This window comes from Callospermophilus lateralis, chromosome 10 (genome assembly GCF_048772815.1).
Source record: "Callospermophilus lateralis isolate mCalLat2 chromosome 10, mCalLat2.hap1, whole genome shotgun sequence".
NCBI lineage: Eukaryota > Metazoa > Chordata > Mammalia > Rodentia > Sciuridae > Callospermophilus > Callospermophilus lateralis.
Window position 1 is genome coordinate 79,375,395 of NC_135314.1, and position 21,308 is coordinate 79,396,702.

Below are 21,308 nucleotides of genomic sequence, written 5' to 3' on the forward strand. Positions count from 1 at the left end.
TATAACTCGGTGTATCAACCAAAATGAAATTTCATTTTTATTACTAATTTTCAACTAACTATGAAAATCATAAATTTTCCAATTATATGAAGCATTGATGGTCAAATTCTTCATGGGTAGATATTTATATCATAAAGTATTTTAAGAGTTGGGCAATGACTATCATTCTTAGCTATCAAAACTGAATATTAAAGCTATTTGTTTTTATTAGTATATATTAATTATATAGAATAATGGGTTTCATTATGGCATATTCATATACATGTATACATTCCTTGATAATAACCACCTCTAAGTGCCTCCCTCCTCCCCCATCCTCTTCTTCTTGTCTCACAGTCTTATTACTGTATTTATTAAAAACTGTATTTATTTTTAACCTAACAGTCAAATTCCCACGGTTTTCTGTAGTGTCTGTTACACAACTGTTTCTCAAATGTGTCATTTCTAATCCTCCCTTAAATCCTGTAAGATAGCTATTACTATTATGAATCCATTTTATAAGTGGCGCAAAATGTCTGAAAGATGACTAAATTACTGACGGTCACAGAATGAGTTAATAGCAAAGCTGAGAGTCCAACCTGACTTTGTCTTGCTTTCATCTATGTCTTTTTTATTGATGTAAAGCTGATCTTTCATTACATCCTCTGATTTAGAATGTTACAAAATTACTGAGTAAAAGGCACAAAAGCATTACCAGAATTTGTTGTTAAATATATCTTTTAGTTTATTGATTATGCCAAGAAGTATTGAGAAATACCAAAAAAAAAGAGAGAAAGAAATCAATTAGACTTTTATCATAAATTCTTTAAATAGATAAACAAGAACAAAGCATGTAAGAAATACTATCTCATCTAAATCTAGGGGAAATAGATCATCACACAAATTTCTTTTTGTAAAAAGAGAATTGGGAAACCACCTTTGGGATACTGTTTACATTTCTTGTTGTGTTGCAGGAAAGTATAATGAAAGAGGGACAGATATTTAAAAAAAAAGGAGATTCTTTAAAATAACTGGGTTAATTAAGATAATCTAGAACTACATTCTAAAGAAAGAAGACTGCTGGGTTGGGGTGACAGGGGAATTAGAAGAAGCACAATAGTTTACATGTTGTCTTGTACTTCATCAAGGGAAAATGCGACCTCAAATGAGAAGGCAACTACAGAATAAAAATACTAGGCTGAATACATCACCCTGTTGATCTTATGTCCTTTTTATTGTCCGTTCAACTTTCTTTCACCTGCAGGTGACTGCCGAGAAACCAAGAGTTAAACTTTCTAGACTATTTTCTGGAAGAGAAAAAAATATGGTGACACTAAGCTAGCAGAAAAGGCTGATAGCAGAGGCAATAACGAGTTTTGTATAGATAAAGGGATAGAATATGAATGACAGTGAAGATATTATGCATTTCCATTGAGACTGGGGAAGGTCAAATCTAAAAAAGGTCACCCTATGGGCTTAGAAACACAAGAATGATTTTTTTCAATGGTATAATGTTTCAAAATTATAGACACTCTGCTAGGCAAGATTTTCTTACAATGGTATAGGATTGGTACTACTCTGAAAAAGGGATAGCCTTTCAATGACCTTTTCCGGACCATGATTAAAATTCAGTTTACCAATTTCCTCATTATCTCTTAAGATATGTGTAAAATAATGATTCTACCCTAATCTGACTTGGCTATTTTAGCGTGAGAATTTCTGTTTTAAAGTCCTCTGCCCACAGTATTTCATTTTATGATGCAAAAAAGTCAAAGGAGATAGATGATCTTGATAGTTTCCTGTGCAACAGAGATGCTCACTTCATTTAAATGGAAATGTGCATTTTCATGGAAATTCAGGCCTATATTGATGAACAAAGATAAGCTGCCACTTTTAAATAGAATAGTGATATACGCAAAAAAAAAAAAAGTCCTAGAAAACTCATAAAAAACAGTGAAACTTACAGTGAAAGATAGGCAATATTAAAAGTATATATATTTATCTGTATATATTTTCATACCAATAAATTAAGTTCTGTAAGGTTTAGTTGCATGGTATTTGGATGGTTACAAAGTTGAAAATTCCCAGGATAAAGGTTAGAGAAGACAGGCTGAATATATATGTGTCTGATGAGCCCAGTGACTTCAAATGACAAAGCTAATTAGCACCTTGTCTTTTATAAGTATTATCCTTCTAATAAACATTGTTCAGTGACTGTGTCCTGAAATCTCATGGGTCAAATGTAATATCATTTCCCATGCTCTTTTCTTTCTGAAAATATTAATGTGTTATTTTTACATTCTTCTTTTTTTTATATAACTCATTTAGGAAATACCAATGATTGTATATTGTGTCTCCCAACACAATGGAAAAAACATGGAAAGAATACATAACAGTTTCTTTGCCCAAAAAACCATGCAGATCTGGTAGATTTTTCTTAGACAATGAATTGTGACTCCTCTCCATTCCCACTCTCAGTCCTCTAATCCTGTTTGAGTAGCTTTCTCCTAACAGCTGTCAGGACCTGAGGACTGGCCTCTTCTATCTCTCTCACCCAACACACTTCTAGCCAGCATCTAGTATGCCACATAAATCATTTAATTTACATTTGCAAAAACTACCTAATGCACCCAGATGATGTGGAAATGGAATCTAGGAAGAAACAATCAGTAATGGGAAAAAATAGAGGACAGGAGACAACCTAAGGAAAATATTTAAAGTTAGGTAAATGTGTCATGGATGTTACAAAACTATTAGTTTTTCTACAAATTAAGTGGTTTTGGAACTCAGAAAATCATACCCTGAAATATGGCACATTGGCATGCCATACTGAAAGACACTGCAAGGGCCTTTCAGAAAGGTTCTCTCTGATTTTCTCCTGCCTTCCTGCCCCTCTTTTTCCCTGAAGCAATTCATAGGAACAAGAATTCCTCTTCCCCAAAATGAGTTAGGCAAACTAGATTTATTAATCTAACCTTTTCCTACCTTTCTGTGCAGGAGCTGTTGCACAGAAATTCTCTAACCTACCTGACAGATCATAAGACCCTCATTCCAGAGGGTTTCTGCCCCCTACTGGGGGGGAGGAATGCCACAGAAGAGCCAAGAGGAATCTGAATAGAGAAGCCTTGCTGGGCTTCCCTCTTTAGTCTATTATAATTATAATAGCCTTCCTCCAATCACATTTCCACATGGATATCCATGTTTCATCTATCCTAAGTGTACAAATAGCTGTGGCCCTTTTGATGAGTGAGGAGAAGCATCACACCTTTTGCATCCCTACATGAAGAATGCTTCCTGCACACAGCCAGGAAATGTCCTGGCATCCACCAGAGTTTCCACATGTAGAGGTTTGGACAGACACACTAATGGAATTACCTAGTACTAGGTAGTAGCACAAAGATGAACCCTAGGTTACAACAGCTTTGTCTTATAGAGTGCTTTTATTTCCATGATTTTTCAAAGATAGACAGTAAAAGGACCTTTAGTATATTGTTTAAAAGTTAAAATAGTCAAAGATGAATGAAAATTTAAAAAAGAGACACCAACACTCGGGCCTGACTACATAGTTTCAATATTCTGTCTTTGCCAAATGAGTGATGTCTCATATAACTCAAGATTAGGAAATGCTGGTAAATATAATATTAAGATAGTCCCTTTAGTAGTTTTTTTTTTTTTTTTTTTTTTTTTTTTTGTAGAATCTGTTTTACCTTTTTGTGGGGGGTGTTTATATTTTGTTAGAAGAAAAACCCCCCAAACTGAAGAAAAGTTTAATTTCTTTATACCATTTTTACTTCAATAATCGATTTTTTTCTTTCAACATTATGATTTCAGACACTGATTTTTAATTTATTTACAAAGTGTTACAATAGGAAATGCTTCTACTGTAGTATGTGAGTACTGAACCATGTGGATGAAAGGCCATGTCACTTTTTCCAAGGGGTCAGAAGAAGAAAGTCAAATATAGTATACAATGGAAACTATTCACTCTCCTTTCCATTCTACCATCTAAATAAAACAATCTCCCCAAACAAAATGAATTTAATGCAGTCACTCTTTGCAATTATGCCTACTGGTGCTCTTTGTTCAGCAGAAGTAAATGGAGAAACTGGTTCTATTCTGGGTCCTTAATCTTTCTGGTATGGCAGCCTCTTTGGCAGAGAACATGAGGATCAAATATACAGGACCCCTGTGTCAGCACTCAGAGGAGCATCTATCTGGTCATGCAGGATATAAGGTTAACCACCTTTGTATACAGAATTCAGCAACTCAAGGAGAACTCTCTCCCAAAGTCCTAGGAATTCTTGAGGTAGTGCTAGTACCTAAGAAATTAGGTTTCATTCATGAGCAGGTGATCTATGAGTTCAGAGGAACCCTGCAGTAAGTTTAATGCTTTGTTGTCAATATCTTAAAATTCTTAATGTTTCAACAAGAGACCCTGCATTTTCCCTTTGCACTGGATGCTGCAAATTATGTAACCTGACCTTCTGAGGGAGAAGGGCTTTAAAAGGGGAAAATTGCTTTCTTTTGGCCTTTGAAAAGACCTGAAAGCTGGTTGGAATGACCCCACTTGGGTATACTCTATTTTCTCCAAAGGATAACTCCTATTCAGGTTTTGAAAAAAATCTATACTCCCCTTCAAGATCCAGTCTCCCTTCTCTATTTTAGGAAAACATTCTTCTGTGCATTCTACAACCTCTTCAGCTGCATTCATAGTTGCTTTGTCAGTGATTATATTTCCAAACTATCTAGTGTGTATCCATTTGATTATATGTGCATTTGAACCCTTGATATGTGAATAGATGTGTTTCCAATTTCCAGGATATTGCCTCAAAGACAAAGATGAAGAGACTGAACTCTTTATCCTTCCTCTAAGGTGGAAGGTCTTTTTCCATATTAGGGAAGGCAGAGGAAGGAGTAAAGAAACTGGGGTCCCTGCAAGACCTTCAGAACTGGAGCTTCTCTGCTAGCATTGACTACTCACTTTGGGTCAAGGACTTGAAAGAGGAGTCAGCCTTTATTCTTGAGAGTCTTTATTATTTAAGCTTAGCTCTTGCATAATCAAGGTACAACATAAATACTTGAGGGCTGATTTATACTTAATTTGCATTTACTTAGAACAGCAGAATAACTGTTCAGAGTATTGGAATAGTCTACATAGGAAGAATTATCAATTTACCTTAAAATGATATAAAACTATATTGAACCGAATTTTACCTTCAGTGATTCTCAGAACACTTCTGGGTCTTGAAGAGCCTCAAGGTCATCATTATGAATATTAATTACAGTGGGAGTCTATAGATGTTGAGGCTTCAGTAAATCTATAATAACCTATGACAAACTCCTGAAATTGCATTTTCAAAATAAATTCCGGAAGCACTCTAGTTTCACTGTAATTTATCTTCCTTATGAAAGAAGACTATAGTATGTTAAAAATAACTTTTGTGAAACTTCTTGCTGTTGGAAACTAAAAATGGACACTTATACTTTAAAGAAATAGCATAGCAAATGTAATTTTCCTCCTTAAAATTTTTAAATGACCAAAATATTCAAATTTAAAATGTTATGTTGTTAATCAGTTACAAAGCCATTAAGCCATCACATATTCAAAAGTATAGATTTTACATTTACCTGCCCCAATAACTCTTTCGATGCGAATTCTGGAAGGATCTATCTCTTTTGCAAATTCATGAACAGCTAGGGATGGGTCTTCATAGGTATCTGGATCAATGTAAGTTTTAACTCCTGGGAAACGCACTGCAACAAAAATAAAAGATTGATTTAGTTTAAGAATATTTTAGTAGTCATACATCTTGTGAATATATAAAAGGAGGAGTCATGTACTGAAATAGTCAGTCTAGTCTTGTTACATGAATTCTTCTCTTTTCCTGATTCCCTTTTTCTCTTCCCTCCTTTAAAGCTTGGGCTGCTTGCATTTATTTACCATACAGTGTAAATGAGTGGGTAGTTTCATAGAATCACTGATGGTTCTCAGAAAACACATCAGCTTACTCATCCACTAGAAGAAGACCTATACATTTCATACTTCTCTAGTCAGAGTGTGGGGGAAATGAGACATTACTCACCCCCAATAAGCTAGCACCATAGGGTCCTTCAAAAACACTAGATTTTTGTGAACTTATAGACATTTATATGAAATAGCATAACAAAAATAAGTTTACTCCTGTACTGTGGTCTCTGTTTTCCAGAAACTTTCTATCAATAGAACAGAATAGAAGTCAATGACAGGAAGGGCCACTACTGATATAGGCCTTTCCTATGCTCTCTGAGTTGCCTTCACAGTCAGACTGCTAATGCCTTGCAAAGGACCAGCTAGCTTCTCTAACCTGGTGGGAAGGGTGGGCACCAAGGGCCCAGATCTTGTCATTGGTGGTGCAGCTGCTGCTGTGTCTCTGGTGGGGATGGAGTGTTCACAGACCACCAGCAATTGGGATGAGTAGGGCTGGTTAGAAAACGTGAACACATGGCTGCCAGTTCATTTGTAAATGCCTGAAATCACAGACTGCCTGTGAATACCCTTCTGTTTTGTCATTGATTTCTGTTTTCTGCTTTAGATTTCTTGCTCTTGGAGTACAGATCATTTCTTATGTATTAGTGTACCTTTTCGATACCTTCTGTATGGTTCTCGAGCTAATAATCACTAATCAAGTCTTTACTAAATAACAGGGATTAAAGGACCAAAGCTAAATTTGTGGTAGAGTGAATAGTACTCAGCTTTGTTACTACTTAGATTAAAAATCATATTAATCTAGAATTAAATATTGTTTGGGGCTGCTTGGAAACATGCTTTTGCAAGAAAATCACAAAAGATAACAAAGTGAGTTTAGAAGAGGTGACTGAATGGCTATTATTAGCAGTAATTTGCTTCATTTATTCTTCATGCTCATTGCCTTCATTTATTACCTCCTGTCTACTGTCTTAGTGCTTGATATTCACTCACAAAAATATTAGTATTTCTCAAATAGCACCAGAAAAGCACATTTTCAAGTACACTTAAACCCGACACTGATTAGGAAATGCTATGCTTTTTATACTTCTCAAAGTTCAGAGTGGAGAGAAGGAGAACAGAATCTCTACTTCCATTTCAAAGTCCATGTGATATTATTGTAACTTAGTAAGAATTGTGATTTATAATTGAGTTCTGTAAACTCAAATCTGGTAACTACTATTAGATGATTAGCAGCATCTAACTGGATATATGGACATGCTGAAAACACCGCTTTTAAGCACAGAAAACAAATCTTATTTACTAACTCACACATAGTTCTAATAATGAAACCATTCAATTATTTATGATGACACACATTTCTATAGAATAAACTGATTAGTTAATATTACTTTCTTTCTTGTAAATACAATATATGTAGCATAGGGAAAAAAATGACCAAGCTTAGTTTAGATTTTACATTATCTGGTTACTAACTGATTTATTACTTTTTCACATTTTTTTATTGGTACAGTTTAATTCTGTATAATGGTGAAGTTTGTTGTTACATATTCATACATGCACATAACATAACACTATAATTTGGCCAACATCATTTCTAGTTACTAACTAATTTAACTTATACCCTGTCTTCTAACACCAGTTTAGGTTTTTTTTTTTTTTTCCTCCTATCTCCTTGGCTGCCTCAGGTTATTTTCAGTGCTTCTTGCTGTGCCCATCTGGTTTAGTTTATGCTAAACTGTTACTTAGAAAACAGATAATAAATACCCTAGGAGCACCTTTTCCCTTCGCATCTCAGTACTAAATATCCTGCAGTGAATCTTAAGGTTGCCCAGTGTAAGTCATCTGCCCAGGTGTCTGGATCCACACTTCTGCAATCTGTTTACAGTGTTTCCAGGTCATCTCATGCCAGATATTGGCTCTCTCAGCTCTGACAGAGTAGTGAGACTCCAATTTATTGTAAAAAAGAACAACCTGTGAGAGTTTCTAAAACTGCATATGTCTTAGTCCTAACCCAGACCTTCCCAGTCAAACCTGGGGGAGTCAGGGTGAACATTCTATTTCAGGTGATCCATAGAATACTCTAAAGAAACCACATTAGCCTTAGGAATAGTTCTAAATCATCTCACTAATTTTAAATATCCTTACTTAAAGCCTTTTCTCTCTTGAAAAAGGACATAGATTGGAAAGTATCTTATTCTTTTTGTTTTTTCTTATTTCTTTTGAAATAAAAGATGAGTTTAAATAATTAAAGGAATTGCTTCTTGTATTATCTCTGTACTGTAGTTAATTGGAGAAACACCCCTTTCTTGTTAATTCAGTGTCTCATGGTAGAGAAATTCTCTTGAAAGCAGTGTGCAATTTTTAGGTGGATGTGGAGGTGGGTGTTAGGGAGGAGAGGATGGCAATTATCAAACCAACTATAGTGGCAATTACAGCTTGCTTGGGAAGAGATCCTCAAATGAATATAACTGTGTAGTCAGTGCAAGGATTCCTTACGTATTCTAAAAGTTAGAGAGCTGATGAATAATAAATTGTTTTGTAAATTGTTATGTAAATAATAAATTGTAAAGATCCCTTAATATCTCTGTATCTCATCTACTAAATAAAATGGATGCTGATTCTGGAGCCATTGTGAGTGGTAAATAACTAGATATAATCAGTCAACTTATATTGTTAGCAAATTCAGTCTGTTGTGTTTTCCAGCAAGCAGAACTGGGAAATAGGTAATGCAATTTAATGAGAAGCAGGTGCAATTTCTACCAACAAACGTGGAAACCAGATGACAGCTTTAAAACTAGAAGCTTAGAAGTGTTTTTGTTGTTGCTATTGTTGTTTGCTTCCTCAACTCAATGGATATAAGTTTGAAATAAACTCTTGAAGTGCTGGAACAGTGTAAAATAATGCTAAAGAGTCACCACACTACTTACAATGCCCATTCTGCAACTGGTTTCTTCTCTTCTCTTCTGACTTCATCTTAGCCTTTATGTACCACTGACACCTTTTAAAAAAGCAAACAGAAACTTATTTTTAAGAATTATGTGGGCTACAATACAAAAGCAATTAAAATAGATATTATTTATAGACAAAGTTTATGCTATAAAGACCACTTTTAAGAATATCTTTACAATATGAGCAAAATTGCATATCTTTATAATATGTACACATTGTGATATACATCAAAATTAGTCCAGATAAGTGAAGTCGTTTGATCCAAAAGACAGGACTCATGTTTTTATAATATGCATAACCATAATTTCTTTCTTGTATGAGTTTGTAAGAAGTTTTTAAAAGTCAAAATGAAAAAAAATATGATTTTGTGTCAGAACTGCAGAAGTTTAGGCAGGCATCTTCCATTGTTCAATGCTAACCAATATGATGGTTTACTTTCTTTAATAATTGAAATCTGGTGGAAGAATATTCTGTTCTCTCACTGGAAAACTTGGTTCCCATGACTTCTTCAATACAAATAAATTCACTAACATCTGTATGATCTAACAGTTCATCAAACTTCTCATTCCAGTTGGTTAAACTGAATATATCTCTGATACACAATACAATCTTCCACTGTGAATTTTGCCTCAAATTCTCTGCAAACTGAGTCTGGATCAAAAATGTCTTAAAGATTTCATAGGATAATTTTCAGTGTGTGCTCCTTTACCAACCAGCATAAGAGATACTTCAAAATGATTTTTTTCTTATGTAATTCAAATTGTTCTCTCCAGTGTGAAGAATATTGAAGTGGCTTCTGATGTCATATTAATTGGCAAATGTAGAAATTAAAAGCTAAGAATAATTTGGTATAATTTTTCTTTATCATCAAGTTCTCTTTTTTAAGTGCTATTCATTTTCTGCTCCAAATCTCAAATAAAGGTAACATTTGAGCCCTTAAGTTTATCAGGCAAAGTTATTTAACCTACAAAGATTGGAATAGTTTACAAATATTATGTTTATGTTTTAAGGCAATACTTTCTGATATCTTCATAAATTACTTTTCCACATATGTATGTGTTATTCAAATCATTATTTACTGAATTATTTTTTGGAAAATAATGCCTTAACTAATGTTCCACAAGTCATATATAATATAACTTGTAAATTACATCTAATTTTGCTATAGGTTGAATCACTATTAAGTAAAATATCATGTAATATAATTTCCATGATGAATGGAGTTGTTTTTCCCTACTGGGGATAAATATGATACTTCTGTTAAATAAAATCATATTTTGATGAGAGTATCTCAAATTTCTTTGAAGGAATTTTCAAAATGGAAAATAAGTATCTTTATAAATCAAATTTAACCATTCTGTTTAAATCATCACTGTCTAGTTAACATGGTATGATTTTTGTCTTTGGAGTTAGGATTTTTTTTATATGACCTTACTTTACTTCAATAATTTAATAAGCTTTCTGGGCTCCAAAGCATATTGTCTGTAAACAGGGTGCAATTTCATGATAAATGGAAAAATTTCAAGAAATGAGTGCCCTCAAATTAACAGAGATTGGGAGAATTTATGAGACAGAGGGCATAGGATAATACAGTAAGGTTTATTATTCTAAACATTTCCATAATAAGGTTTGAAAAACATGTAGTAATTTTTTGCAAGTTGGTGTTTTTAACTTAACCCAATTGTCATTGCGGCTTCCCATACAACGAAATGCTTTATTTATTTTCCTTTTCCAGTCTGGTATCTTTAACCTCACTGCAACTTTCTTTCATTTGTCTCCACTGCCAGCTATCATTATCTCCTGATCCCTCTCCTTGCGTCAGAGTCTTATGTAAAATTAAAAGAATTTCAGCATTTTTTCAGTGAAAAAAACAAACAAACAACAAAAAAACAGCCTCCACCAGTATGTACACTTTTTATTCTTGGTTTTTATGATTGGTGGGTCCCTGAGGGTGGTTAAGGTTTTTCCAGGCTGTGTTTGCTTTAGGCTTGAATATTCTGTCTTCAACTCCAAAATTTGTTTTTAATTCATTATAAAAGAAAGGTTGTATCTAAGCTGTGCTGATGGCAAAGTGCTATCAGAGGTTAGCTCTCAGAATAAAGGGAGAGAGTTGAAGGGGAACGCTGGCAACATGATGTGGCCACACTAGTGTTTTTACTAGGATAAACTTATTCTTTCATGTCTGCTTATTTTTTCCTTAGATCTGTAGCTAGTATTCTTCTACCAGCTAATTATCCTCTGAAAATGAGAACCTGAGATACTCTTTTATTTATTCCAAGAGTATCACTATCTCTGTTTATATACATGAATATTTTTAAAAAATTCTTTACTCTTACTTTTTTGTCACACTGATGAATTGTGATTTTTTTCTTTTTTAATAGAACTTTATAGTAATACATAGTAGTTCGGTTCACCCCAACAAACTCACACATGCATGGAATTCCATTTTACTTCGTGATTCCCCTTCACCTACCCCTTTCCCTCCTGCCCTCCCTCCACTCTCCCACATTCCTTCCTCTACTAGTCTTCCTTTCACTCATCTATTTATTTATATTTGATTGATTCTTTTCACTTATGCATAAATTGATATTCTCTGTGGTATATTTATATGTGCATGTAACATAATTCTACAGAAGCGCAGTGGTAAATGTGCTCTTTAAAACAAATTTAAAATAGAAATCACTATTTTTAATTCTATCACTTTAGAATATTCATTGTTTCTTTGCTCCTGGATAAGTTCTGTAAAAGGAGGTTTGTTATGATAAAATCTTTGATAGCAGTTGTATTAGGGACTCAAAATGATAAGAGTTGTCTAAGTACTTGTGCACTTATTTATCTATACCTTGAAGTCTGTTGTCAATATTGTAGGTGACTTTTTATATATGCATATATCCTAGCTTAAAACTCAAAGGATTTGGTGATATTTTCTTTCTTATTAGAGAAATCTATTTTATAATTGATTTCAATAATTATATTTCTTTCTTATTGGAGAAACCTATTTTATAATTGATTTCAATAATTGAGTACAATTGTTAAATGAATTTTAATAAAACATAGGTATCTCGGCAGAGTGTCTTAAATTAATAAAACAAAGATTGTTTATAAACAATCTGACAGTACTATTTATTATTCCTGTTTTTTTTTTCTGTTTTTTATCAGATACTATCAGAGACTAGATTTGCTGATAGGGTTTGTACACTTTACCTAATGTTAGTATGGATGTACACTGTTTGGCTGGCCTTACTTCAGATTTAAGTCACAGCATTGGTATTTTGCTGTGCATGTATGTAACAAATTACTCTAAAAACTCTTGAGGTATTTTGTGCCTCTACTGATATCTATATCAATTATTTCTCTTTATAGAAGTGATCTGAAGATATTTATGATTTCTGACAGAAGTCGTGGTTAAATATCAAGGGTTAATAAGATATAACGCTTGCATTTTAAAATAATTTTCTACATACTCATTCTTCTTTCTGAATTGTCAATGTCTATATCACAGTAATAATCATCAATTATATTTAAAAATCAATAATCAATGCTTTTCGAGGATTAAATTATCATAGCAAACCTATATGAAAATACAAAGCTAAGATTCAGATGGGTGAAGGACTCTGACCACTAGTCAGGATTCAAATCTAGGTCTTTTGCTATTTTATAGTTATCGTTACTTTACATTTTCATCCATCTTACCCTAAAGTAGAGAAATACCATAATTATAAATCCAATTAACACTATTATACGAAGAACAGTTTTAATATCTAATTGATAGAAAGTCACACTTTTGTAATACTAAGTTTTTAAAGAGCTTTTATATGTATTGTTTGCTCTGCAATTTTTTTTTTTGGAAAAATATCTTTTACGGTGTCATTTTATTTTAGTAAATGAAAAACTCAGAAGTAACTTATAGAGTACAAATTCATCATTCACAGATTTCACACTTCTTTTACCAAGTCATTGTGTGCTTTTGTGCTCAGGGGCTTGTTGACACCAAGGACTAATGATGGAAGCCATGTGCTGTGTAAAGCTCTCTATCCTCTGATCTGTCAGGATTGTTCTTTGGCTCAGCTGTGCATTGCTACACTTAAGAGCATTTAAATACACAGTGTATAAAAGAGTGGATAATCAAAAATCTTGAAAATACATCTGTTTCAGTTACCTGCCAGTGATTAAGAAGAACAAAGTAAGGATGACAAGAAGGGTGAATCCCCCAACGGCGGCGGTAGCGATCACCAGAATTTGCCCTTGTTCTGCTGCCATGTCAGAAGCTGAAACACAGAGGTAATATTAAAATTCACCCAAATTTATGCTAAACATAGTACCTATTTGAAAATATGGCAATGGATACCAAACAAGCCCAACATATTTCACCTTTATTTCGGAATTCATATATAGGATGCTAACCCCAAATAAATGAGCTTTGTCTAAGGGCTGAAGAGTTGAGGTCATCACCCACCATAATAGCACTTCTTCTTCCTATAAAAATATGAAAAAAGTAGACTTATTCTTAGTAGTACCCTACATGTTAAGATTAAGTATGTGTTACACAGTTAAATAAAAAGGTTTTGTTTTATATAATTGCTTATTTTATCTCCTTTAAAACCTTTAAGCCAGTACATAAGGCTTCATGGACTTTTCCATTATCTGTTTCCACAAAGTAGAAACACTGTTCTGTCATTCCTTTCAAGAACAATCTTCTAAAGATAGCCTCTTCAACAAATGGTGCTGGGAAAACTGAAAGTTCATATGCAGGAAAATGAAATTGAACCCCTGTATTTCATCCTGCACAAAACTCAAAGTGTATCAAGGACCTAGTAGACCCTGCACCCACTAGAAGAAAATGTAGGTCCAGTTCTCGATCATGTCAACTTAGGAACTGACTTTATCAACAAGACTCCTAAAACATAAGAAGTAAAATTAATATCAATAAATGGTATGGTATCAAACTAAAAAGCTTCTTCCTAGCAAAGGAAACAACTAAGAATGTGAACAGAACGAGAGAAAATCTTTGCCACCTGTACCTCAGATAAAAACATTAATCTCCAGGGTTTAAAATTACTCAAAAAACTTAACAACCCCAAACCAAATAACCCAATCAATAAATAGGCAAAGGAATGGAACACATACTTCACAGAAGAAGAAATATAAATGGTCAGAAAATATATAAAAAAATGTTCAACATCTCTAGCAATTAGAGAAATGCAAATTAAAACTACACTGGTATTCCATCTCACTCTAGTCAGAATGACAATTATAAAGAACAGAAGTAACAATAAATATTGGCAAGGATGTGTGGATGCAAATTGGTACAACTACTCTGGAAAGCAGTATGGAGATTCCTCAGAAAACTTGGAATGGAACTACCATTTGACCCAGGCATTCCACTCCTCAGTATATATTCAAGGGACTTAAATTCAGCATACACAGCCATATAATTGTTTATAGCAGTCAAATGCACAGTAGCCAAGGTATGGAATCAACCTAAGTGGGCTTTAAGAGATGAATTGATAAAAAAAAAATGTGGTATATACATACAATGAAATATTACTCAGCAATAAGGAAGAATTAAATTATGGAATTTGCCAGTAAATGGATGGAAGTGGAGACTGCCAGGCTAAGCAAAATAAGCCAATTCCAAAAAACCAAATTTCTCTGGAATGGAACCACCATTTTACCCAGTTATCCCACTCCTCAATATATACCCAAATGACTTAAAATCAGCATACTACACAACATTGTTTATAGCAGCTCCATGCACAGTAGACAAGGTATGGAACCAGAAAGTTCTTTCTGATATGCTGATGCTAACACACAATAAGTGGGGGAGGGTTTGGGGAGAATAGAAATTCATTGGATTAGACAAAGGGGAATGAAGAAAAGTGGGGGGTGGAATAGAAAAGACAGTGGAACGAATCCAATATAACTTTCCTATGTTCATATATGAATACATGACCAGTAAAATTCCACATCATGTACAACCATAAGAATGGGATCCTAATTAGAATAAGTTATACTCCATGTATATATGTATAATAAATCACAAATACACTCTATTTTCATGTATATGTGAAAAGATAAATTGAAAAATTAAAAATAAGCTAACAATAAAAACTTTAACACAACAAAAGAATGATCTTCTATATATTTCATAGAACTAAGTTCACACATTAAAATTTTAAGTTTCTACCTGCACAACACAAGGAAATACACACACACACACACACACACACACACATTTAGATGTCTAGATATCTATATCTCTCTGTATATCTACACATAGATATAATATAGAATTAATAGATGCTTAAATGTTTGATTGGCAGGAATTGGGAAAATTATATTTAAAATGTCATTTTTTGTTAAAAAAAGATCAGATAACATATAGAGCAAAATGCTACTTTTTTTCATTGACAAAACTTTTTTTTTTCATTGTGCTGGAGATGAAACATAGAACTTGTGCATGGTAGGGAAGAAAACTGTATCTTAACACTGCATGGAGTGCATATTTAACTAAACTTCCAACAATATTTTAAAATGTTAGTTCAATTTGTTTATTAATATTCCTCATTTTCTGTATTACTTAAACTTAATTCAAATACAATTTTTATGGGAATGGGATGGGAAACTGCATAAGAACAGAGGTAAGGAAATCGAAGCACAGAAAAAATAAAAAGCTTGCTCTCATAGGACTATGACAAAATTCAGGTTTCCAGCTTCTTGTTTTAGTTCTTCTTCATATACTAAAATTCATCATAATGAATCAGTTATCAGTTTTCTGTAATATTATTAAATAAATAAGACCTTTTAGTATTGCTTAAGCTAAATCATGTTTTTATTTTGATTATTATAAATAAAATCTGTAAATCTCATAAGTCATAGAAAGTAAATTGTATTTAAAAATATATAATTGTAAAGCAAACTGAACTGAGTATGGTAGTGCAAACCTGTAATCCCAGTAACTTAGGAGACTGAGGCGGGAAGAACACAAGTTCAAGAATAGCCTTGGAAACTTAGGGAAACCCTGTCTCAAAATAAAAATAATAGAGTGCTTCTGAGTGCCTTAAATATAGTACCATAAATAAATAAGTAGATAAGTAAATTAAAAAATACTAAATAATAAATAAAAAGGGATGGGGATGTATCTCAGTGGTGGAGTACCCTGTGTTTTTCAGACACAAATGTGTGTGTATATATATATTCAGAATATTACATTCTTATAAAATGATATACCTGCTAGAGAAAATATGAACCTTCAGTGCTATTGTTGAGCCATTACGGAAACAGTCCTGGTATTTAAGACTTTTAAAGAAATCTAAATGTAATAAAAACAAAATTTATATATGTTCATTTTTCAGTAAGAGAAATATATTACACTTTGGAATTAGATTTTTGCCATCCCGATTTAATCAAGGTATTTTTAGGCAGTCTATTACAATAATGTAGAGTTTTTAGCTCATAATCTGTACCAAGACAAGTTAAATAGTTGCACCTTATCCAAAACATAACATACTGAACCTTTTTGTTTGATTTTCACTGAATTTCCTAATCTTCAAAATAGCACTGGTATCAGTGCCCTCAAATGTCACATTTCTCATTGAAAATTATAAGATAACAAATATTAAGAAGTTCTTGTTATAGAAAACAATATTAACTCATTGAAGATAAAGAAGATGGCATTTTAAAAGAAAACATTTTTTATGCAGCAACTGCTGTGTTTATAAATTAATAATATTGTTCAAGAGTGTTGAACATGAACCATATATTTTCACAGTAGTCAGACAGCTAGTAATTTATTGAGGCCATATATCCCAAGTTCAGATGGGGAATAAGATTATGTAATTGGGTACCTTCTGAAAATTAGATTACTTTGCTATAGAAAATTGTGTTGACTTAAATAGTTTTACCAATATGTCTCCTTTTGCAAACTTCAATTATTTATTTATGAACATTTTAAATTAAATGTAATTGGATAACAGAATATTAAGCTGTGACACTTTAAAAAATGCATATTCCTGTATAATTGTTTCTTAAATTTCTATATTAGAAATCCTAAATAGTCCTCTATGGAGAGTAAAATATATAAGTAATCAAGTTATTTGAAAATAGGAGTGTTTAAGGAGGCACACTGTTACAGTGGGAGCAAAATTTTATAGATGATGAGGCTGATTCTTAGGAAAACACCACCAACATCCTCATCTTGATCATCAACAGTCACTATTTCAATAGTCTTCTATGTTCCTAGCATAATTCATCAAGCTTCAGATTCACATGAAATTTATGTTAATAATCTTCATAGATAGGTACTACTATTATTCCTGCCCCATAAGTAGTAATGTTACTTGTCTACCAATAGACCTATCATACACAGGAGAGCTAGAAATTCAACTATTATCTGCCTCTGAGCCCTTGCTATTAATGGTACTTGAAACCACCACTTCACAAAAAGGAGAATCTACTAGAACTAGACCTTTTGTTACCTAAGCATAATTATAGCCTTGCTTGACTTTGTTTTGATGTTTATAATGTTAAGAATGTTGGATTAAATATTCACAAATCTTTCAGACCAATTTAAAAAAACTGTAAGTATAACAATAAATAAAATTTAAATATCACTACCTTTCAGATCAATTTTACTATATTGTGTGATCCACTAAGGCTATAATCAAATTTAGATTTGCCATATGGATATAAGGGAAATACCCAGGTTCTATGCTGAAACCCTTGGTCCTGATAGAAATAATTTCTGAGTCTTATTATATTAGTGTTGGTCTATCACGGAGTTCTGACTTCATTCTCAGGATAAATTCCCAAACCCTCAACTTTTTACAAATGCCTCTAGAATATGTCTTTAGATTTATCATTCTCTAACCATGCTGAATTTCTCCCAATGTGTTGACTGAGCCCAACTTTTTCTGCTGGTCAATTCCTTTTCAGTCCTCCTTCATGAACATCACATCATTTGGGAAGCTTTCTTTTTGGTCATTTAGATATGCTTTTGACACCCCTCCCCCCCAGATAAATGTACCTCTGGACCCTTTAATGACTTCTACCAAAAACATGATCATATTTTATTAAATTTCCTCTTTTTTTATAAGCTTTTATTATTGGAAAGCAAATTCCTTGATGGCAGAGAATTTATTCATTATGGTATCTGTAGTGAGTTGAATGGTGACATGCCTTCCCTCTCCCCTCAAAAAGGGAATATATGAAAAAGTCTCAGTCACCCTGGATTATATAGGTGGTCCAAAATCCAATGATGCATGTCCTTATAAGAGACTGAAGAGGAGAAGACAAGGGGGAGAAGGTGATGTAAAGACAGGCAGAGACTGGTGCTGTAAGTACCACAAACTAAGAAACACGTGGAGACCCCAGAAGTTGAATGTGGTAAAAGATTCTCCATAAGAGCCTTTGGAGGGAGGATGTTTTGCCCTCCAGAACTGTGTTATGTTGTTTTAAAACACACTTTTTGTGATAATTTGTTACCACAGCCCTAGGAAACTCATATAGTGTCCAACCTACAGGGCATGATGCATGGTATTAGCTTAATCGGTATTTTTTTTTGAGTGCATGAATTAATGATCATTTGCATTGATGAATTTGGTAAGAAAAGGTTAGGTTAAACTCTAACCAATCCACATTCTCACACTTCCCTTGATGTATGAGGAAGATTAATCTGAAATGTAGCTATGCAATGTATATGAAGAGAATTTACCTGATATTAATTTCATCATGAGAATCCTATTATTCTGTATGCTTGGATAAAATATTTCCTGGAAGGCAGAAACTACTGGAAAATCCTCACTTCCAAATTTTACTAGGTTGGGTAGATTAAGCTCAGAAATGTGAATATAAGGTTAATAATTCACTCAGTAAATATTTATTAAATATTTTACTTTATTTGGTGCCAGGGATTGAACCCAGAGGCACTAAACCACTGAGCCACATCCCTAGCCCTTTTTATTTTTATTTTGAGACAGAGTCTCACTAAGTTACTTAGAGCCTTGCTAAATTACTGAGGCTTTGAACTTTCGATCTTCCTGCCTCAGCCTCCAGAGCTGTTGGGATTACAAATCTCTGCCACCAAGCTTAGCTATTAAGTAACTATTATATACCAAGCAGGGAGGTAGATACTGGGGATCCAGTGATGAACAAAATAGACACAGTTACTATGCTCATGGACTTACAGTTCAGTGGTGAATATAGACAGTGAACAAAATATTACAAGAAAAGCTATCGTTATAAATAGGAACCTGGGGGGCTGGGGTTATGGCTCAGTGGCAAAGCCCTTGCCTAACCCGTGTGAGGCAACGGGTTCCATCCTCAGCACCACATAACAAATAAAGGCATTCTGTCCATCTACAACTACAAAAAACAAAAATTAAAAAAAAAAAAAAAGAAAACTGTAAAGTGAAAGATGGACCATGGCAGTGAGTCAGCTGACCCATATGATTGGAAGATATAATGTGCTGGAAAGGAGGAGGATGAAGAGAAAGATAAAGAAATGCTTTGTGGCCAGAGACCTCACTGACTTGATTCATTTAAATAGACACAAGCAAACCATAAAAATTACCTACCAAATTGATTCAATAAAAATACAGTATAGCTACAAATCCCTCTGCTATAAAAATTTGTCTATAGTACTATTTATTTTTGCAATCCTGACAAAAAAGTTTATTTTTAATTAGTTTTGTAGGGAAAATGTATAACTTAACTCTCCTGAGTAGTACCTACAGAGAGCTAACTTGCCCTTAAAAAGAACCACAATGAAAATCATAGTAAGAAATGAAATTTATTTGTGATTAGCTGATTGGAAATGTTCTTTTGCTTAATGGATTGAGGTTGTCTTCTTGGAAAAAGATTAAGTATATTAAAACAGCATATTTGTTTTATGGTTTTGGAAAGGAGTACACTTCCTTAAAGGAAGCAATTATCCAAAAACATGTTGCAAAATTATTACTGAACAAGGACTTAGCACCTAGCCGCTGCTTGATATAATTCAGATGACATTATTAAGTAAGGTTGGCTTTAGCTGTTTCCATTTAAAGAGGAAAAAGTGAAGTTCTTTACTTGGAATCAAAATACTTAAAAAAAAATAGATTGCATGTCTTTAGGAAAGTATGTGAGAAAAGCAATTTGGCTATTTTTAACTGGAGAATTTTCTTCTATGGAGGCATATGATTTTGTCTCCCTGTAATCAAGATTATTCTAGTTTATATTTACATTTCAAAGTAAAATCTGTTATTTGTATTCTGTCTCATTTTCTGTGGAATAGCTTTTTAAAGTTAACTCTTTTCTGTTATGAACATCCTTTTAAAGTTATTGGAGACAGCAGTCATGAGATTTTTTTTTTTAAATAAAATATTTCTCAAAAATGCTGCCTATTGAAATAAAATAGCTTCATCATTTCACCAAAATGAATTCTTGCTATTTTTTTGTCTAAATATTAACAAAGTCATGAAATGACAATAGTCAATAAATAAATTCATTTTAGGTTTTTTTGCAACCGATACAGGAAAATTCTCCTCTCAGGTCATACATAGCAATCACTGTTTGCCTAACCTTATGAGAATGAGAAGCACACATGAATGCACACAACCTAACACTATATGATAGAGACCAATTAGTCTGCGCAATCTCAATACTATATGCTTAAGTAAACATGAGTAAGGGATACAAACAAAAGCAGAGGAAATGTTTCTCCTAGAAGAATATAACTCCTGTGACTTAGAAGATGAAATCACTATTATCTTGCCCATCTAGACTTAAAAGCATGTACCATCTTTGATTTTTGTACAACTGAGTCCCATGTCAAAACTTTCATCATGTCTCCTATCATCTTGTCTATATTTCCACTAGAATGGTCAAATTTCAGACTTCAGCTCCATGTGACTAGACTAGTTTTTTGATTTTCTGTTGGGTTGCCTTTCTATAGTATCTCTTCCAACTCCCTCCCATATTGTATAGCCAGATAATTATCCTGCAACATAATATTTGAAAATACTTAGAATGTTTTCCATTGCCTAGAGGGTCAAATTATCCCTTACTGGTGTGTCTACCACCTCAGCGATTTCCAAGAATGAAACTTTGGAGTTAGCCCTCTTACAAGTCTCCCTTTGCCTTCCAGTTGTCATAAGTACTGTCATCTGCACTTTTTAAGTATTCCTTAGATTTATCCCCAGTCTCTCCAATTTCCATTGCTATTTAGGTAATATTATCACATTTATTTGAAATCAGTCAGCAGCCTCAGTGATGTGAAATGCAGTTGAGCAATAGCAAGGGAGACAAAAAATAAAAATTAAAAAAATCCTCCAGACATCCACCTCATGTTCACATATCAACCATGCACAGTTCACGCCAAAATAGAGCTTTGATTCTTTTTGCTTTTACTTTAGACATATTTATTGATTACCAC

General features: G+C 33.3%; 1 protein-coding gene across 1 annotated transcript in view; it reads right to left on the bottom strand.

Annotated features, from left to right (window-relative positions):
• The window catches only part of Epha6 (EPH receptor A6), a 785,836-nt gene that overhangs the window by 229,383 nt on the left and 535,145 nt on the right, over positions 1–21,308 (bottom strand). Inside the window, exons 8-10 of the mRNA XM_076868894.2 lie at positions 13,056–13,164; positions 8,875–8,945; positions 5,608–5,733 (exon numbers count right to left, since the gene is read on the bottom strand). Of these exons, the coding sequence (XP_076725009.1) occupies positions 5,608–5,733; positions 8,875–8,945; positions 13,056–13,164 (306 nt within the window). The remainder of the gene's footprint in view (positions 1–5,607; positions 5,734–8,874; positions 8,946–13,055; positions 13,165–21,308) is intronic.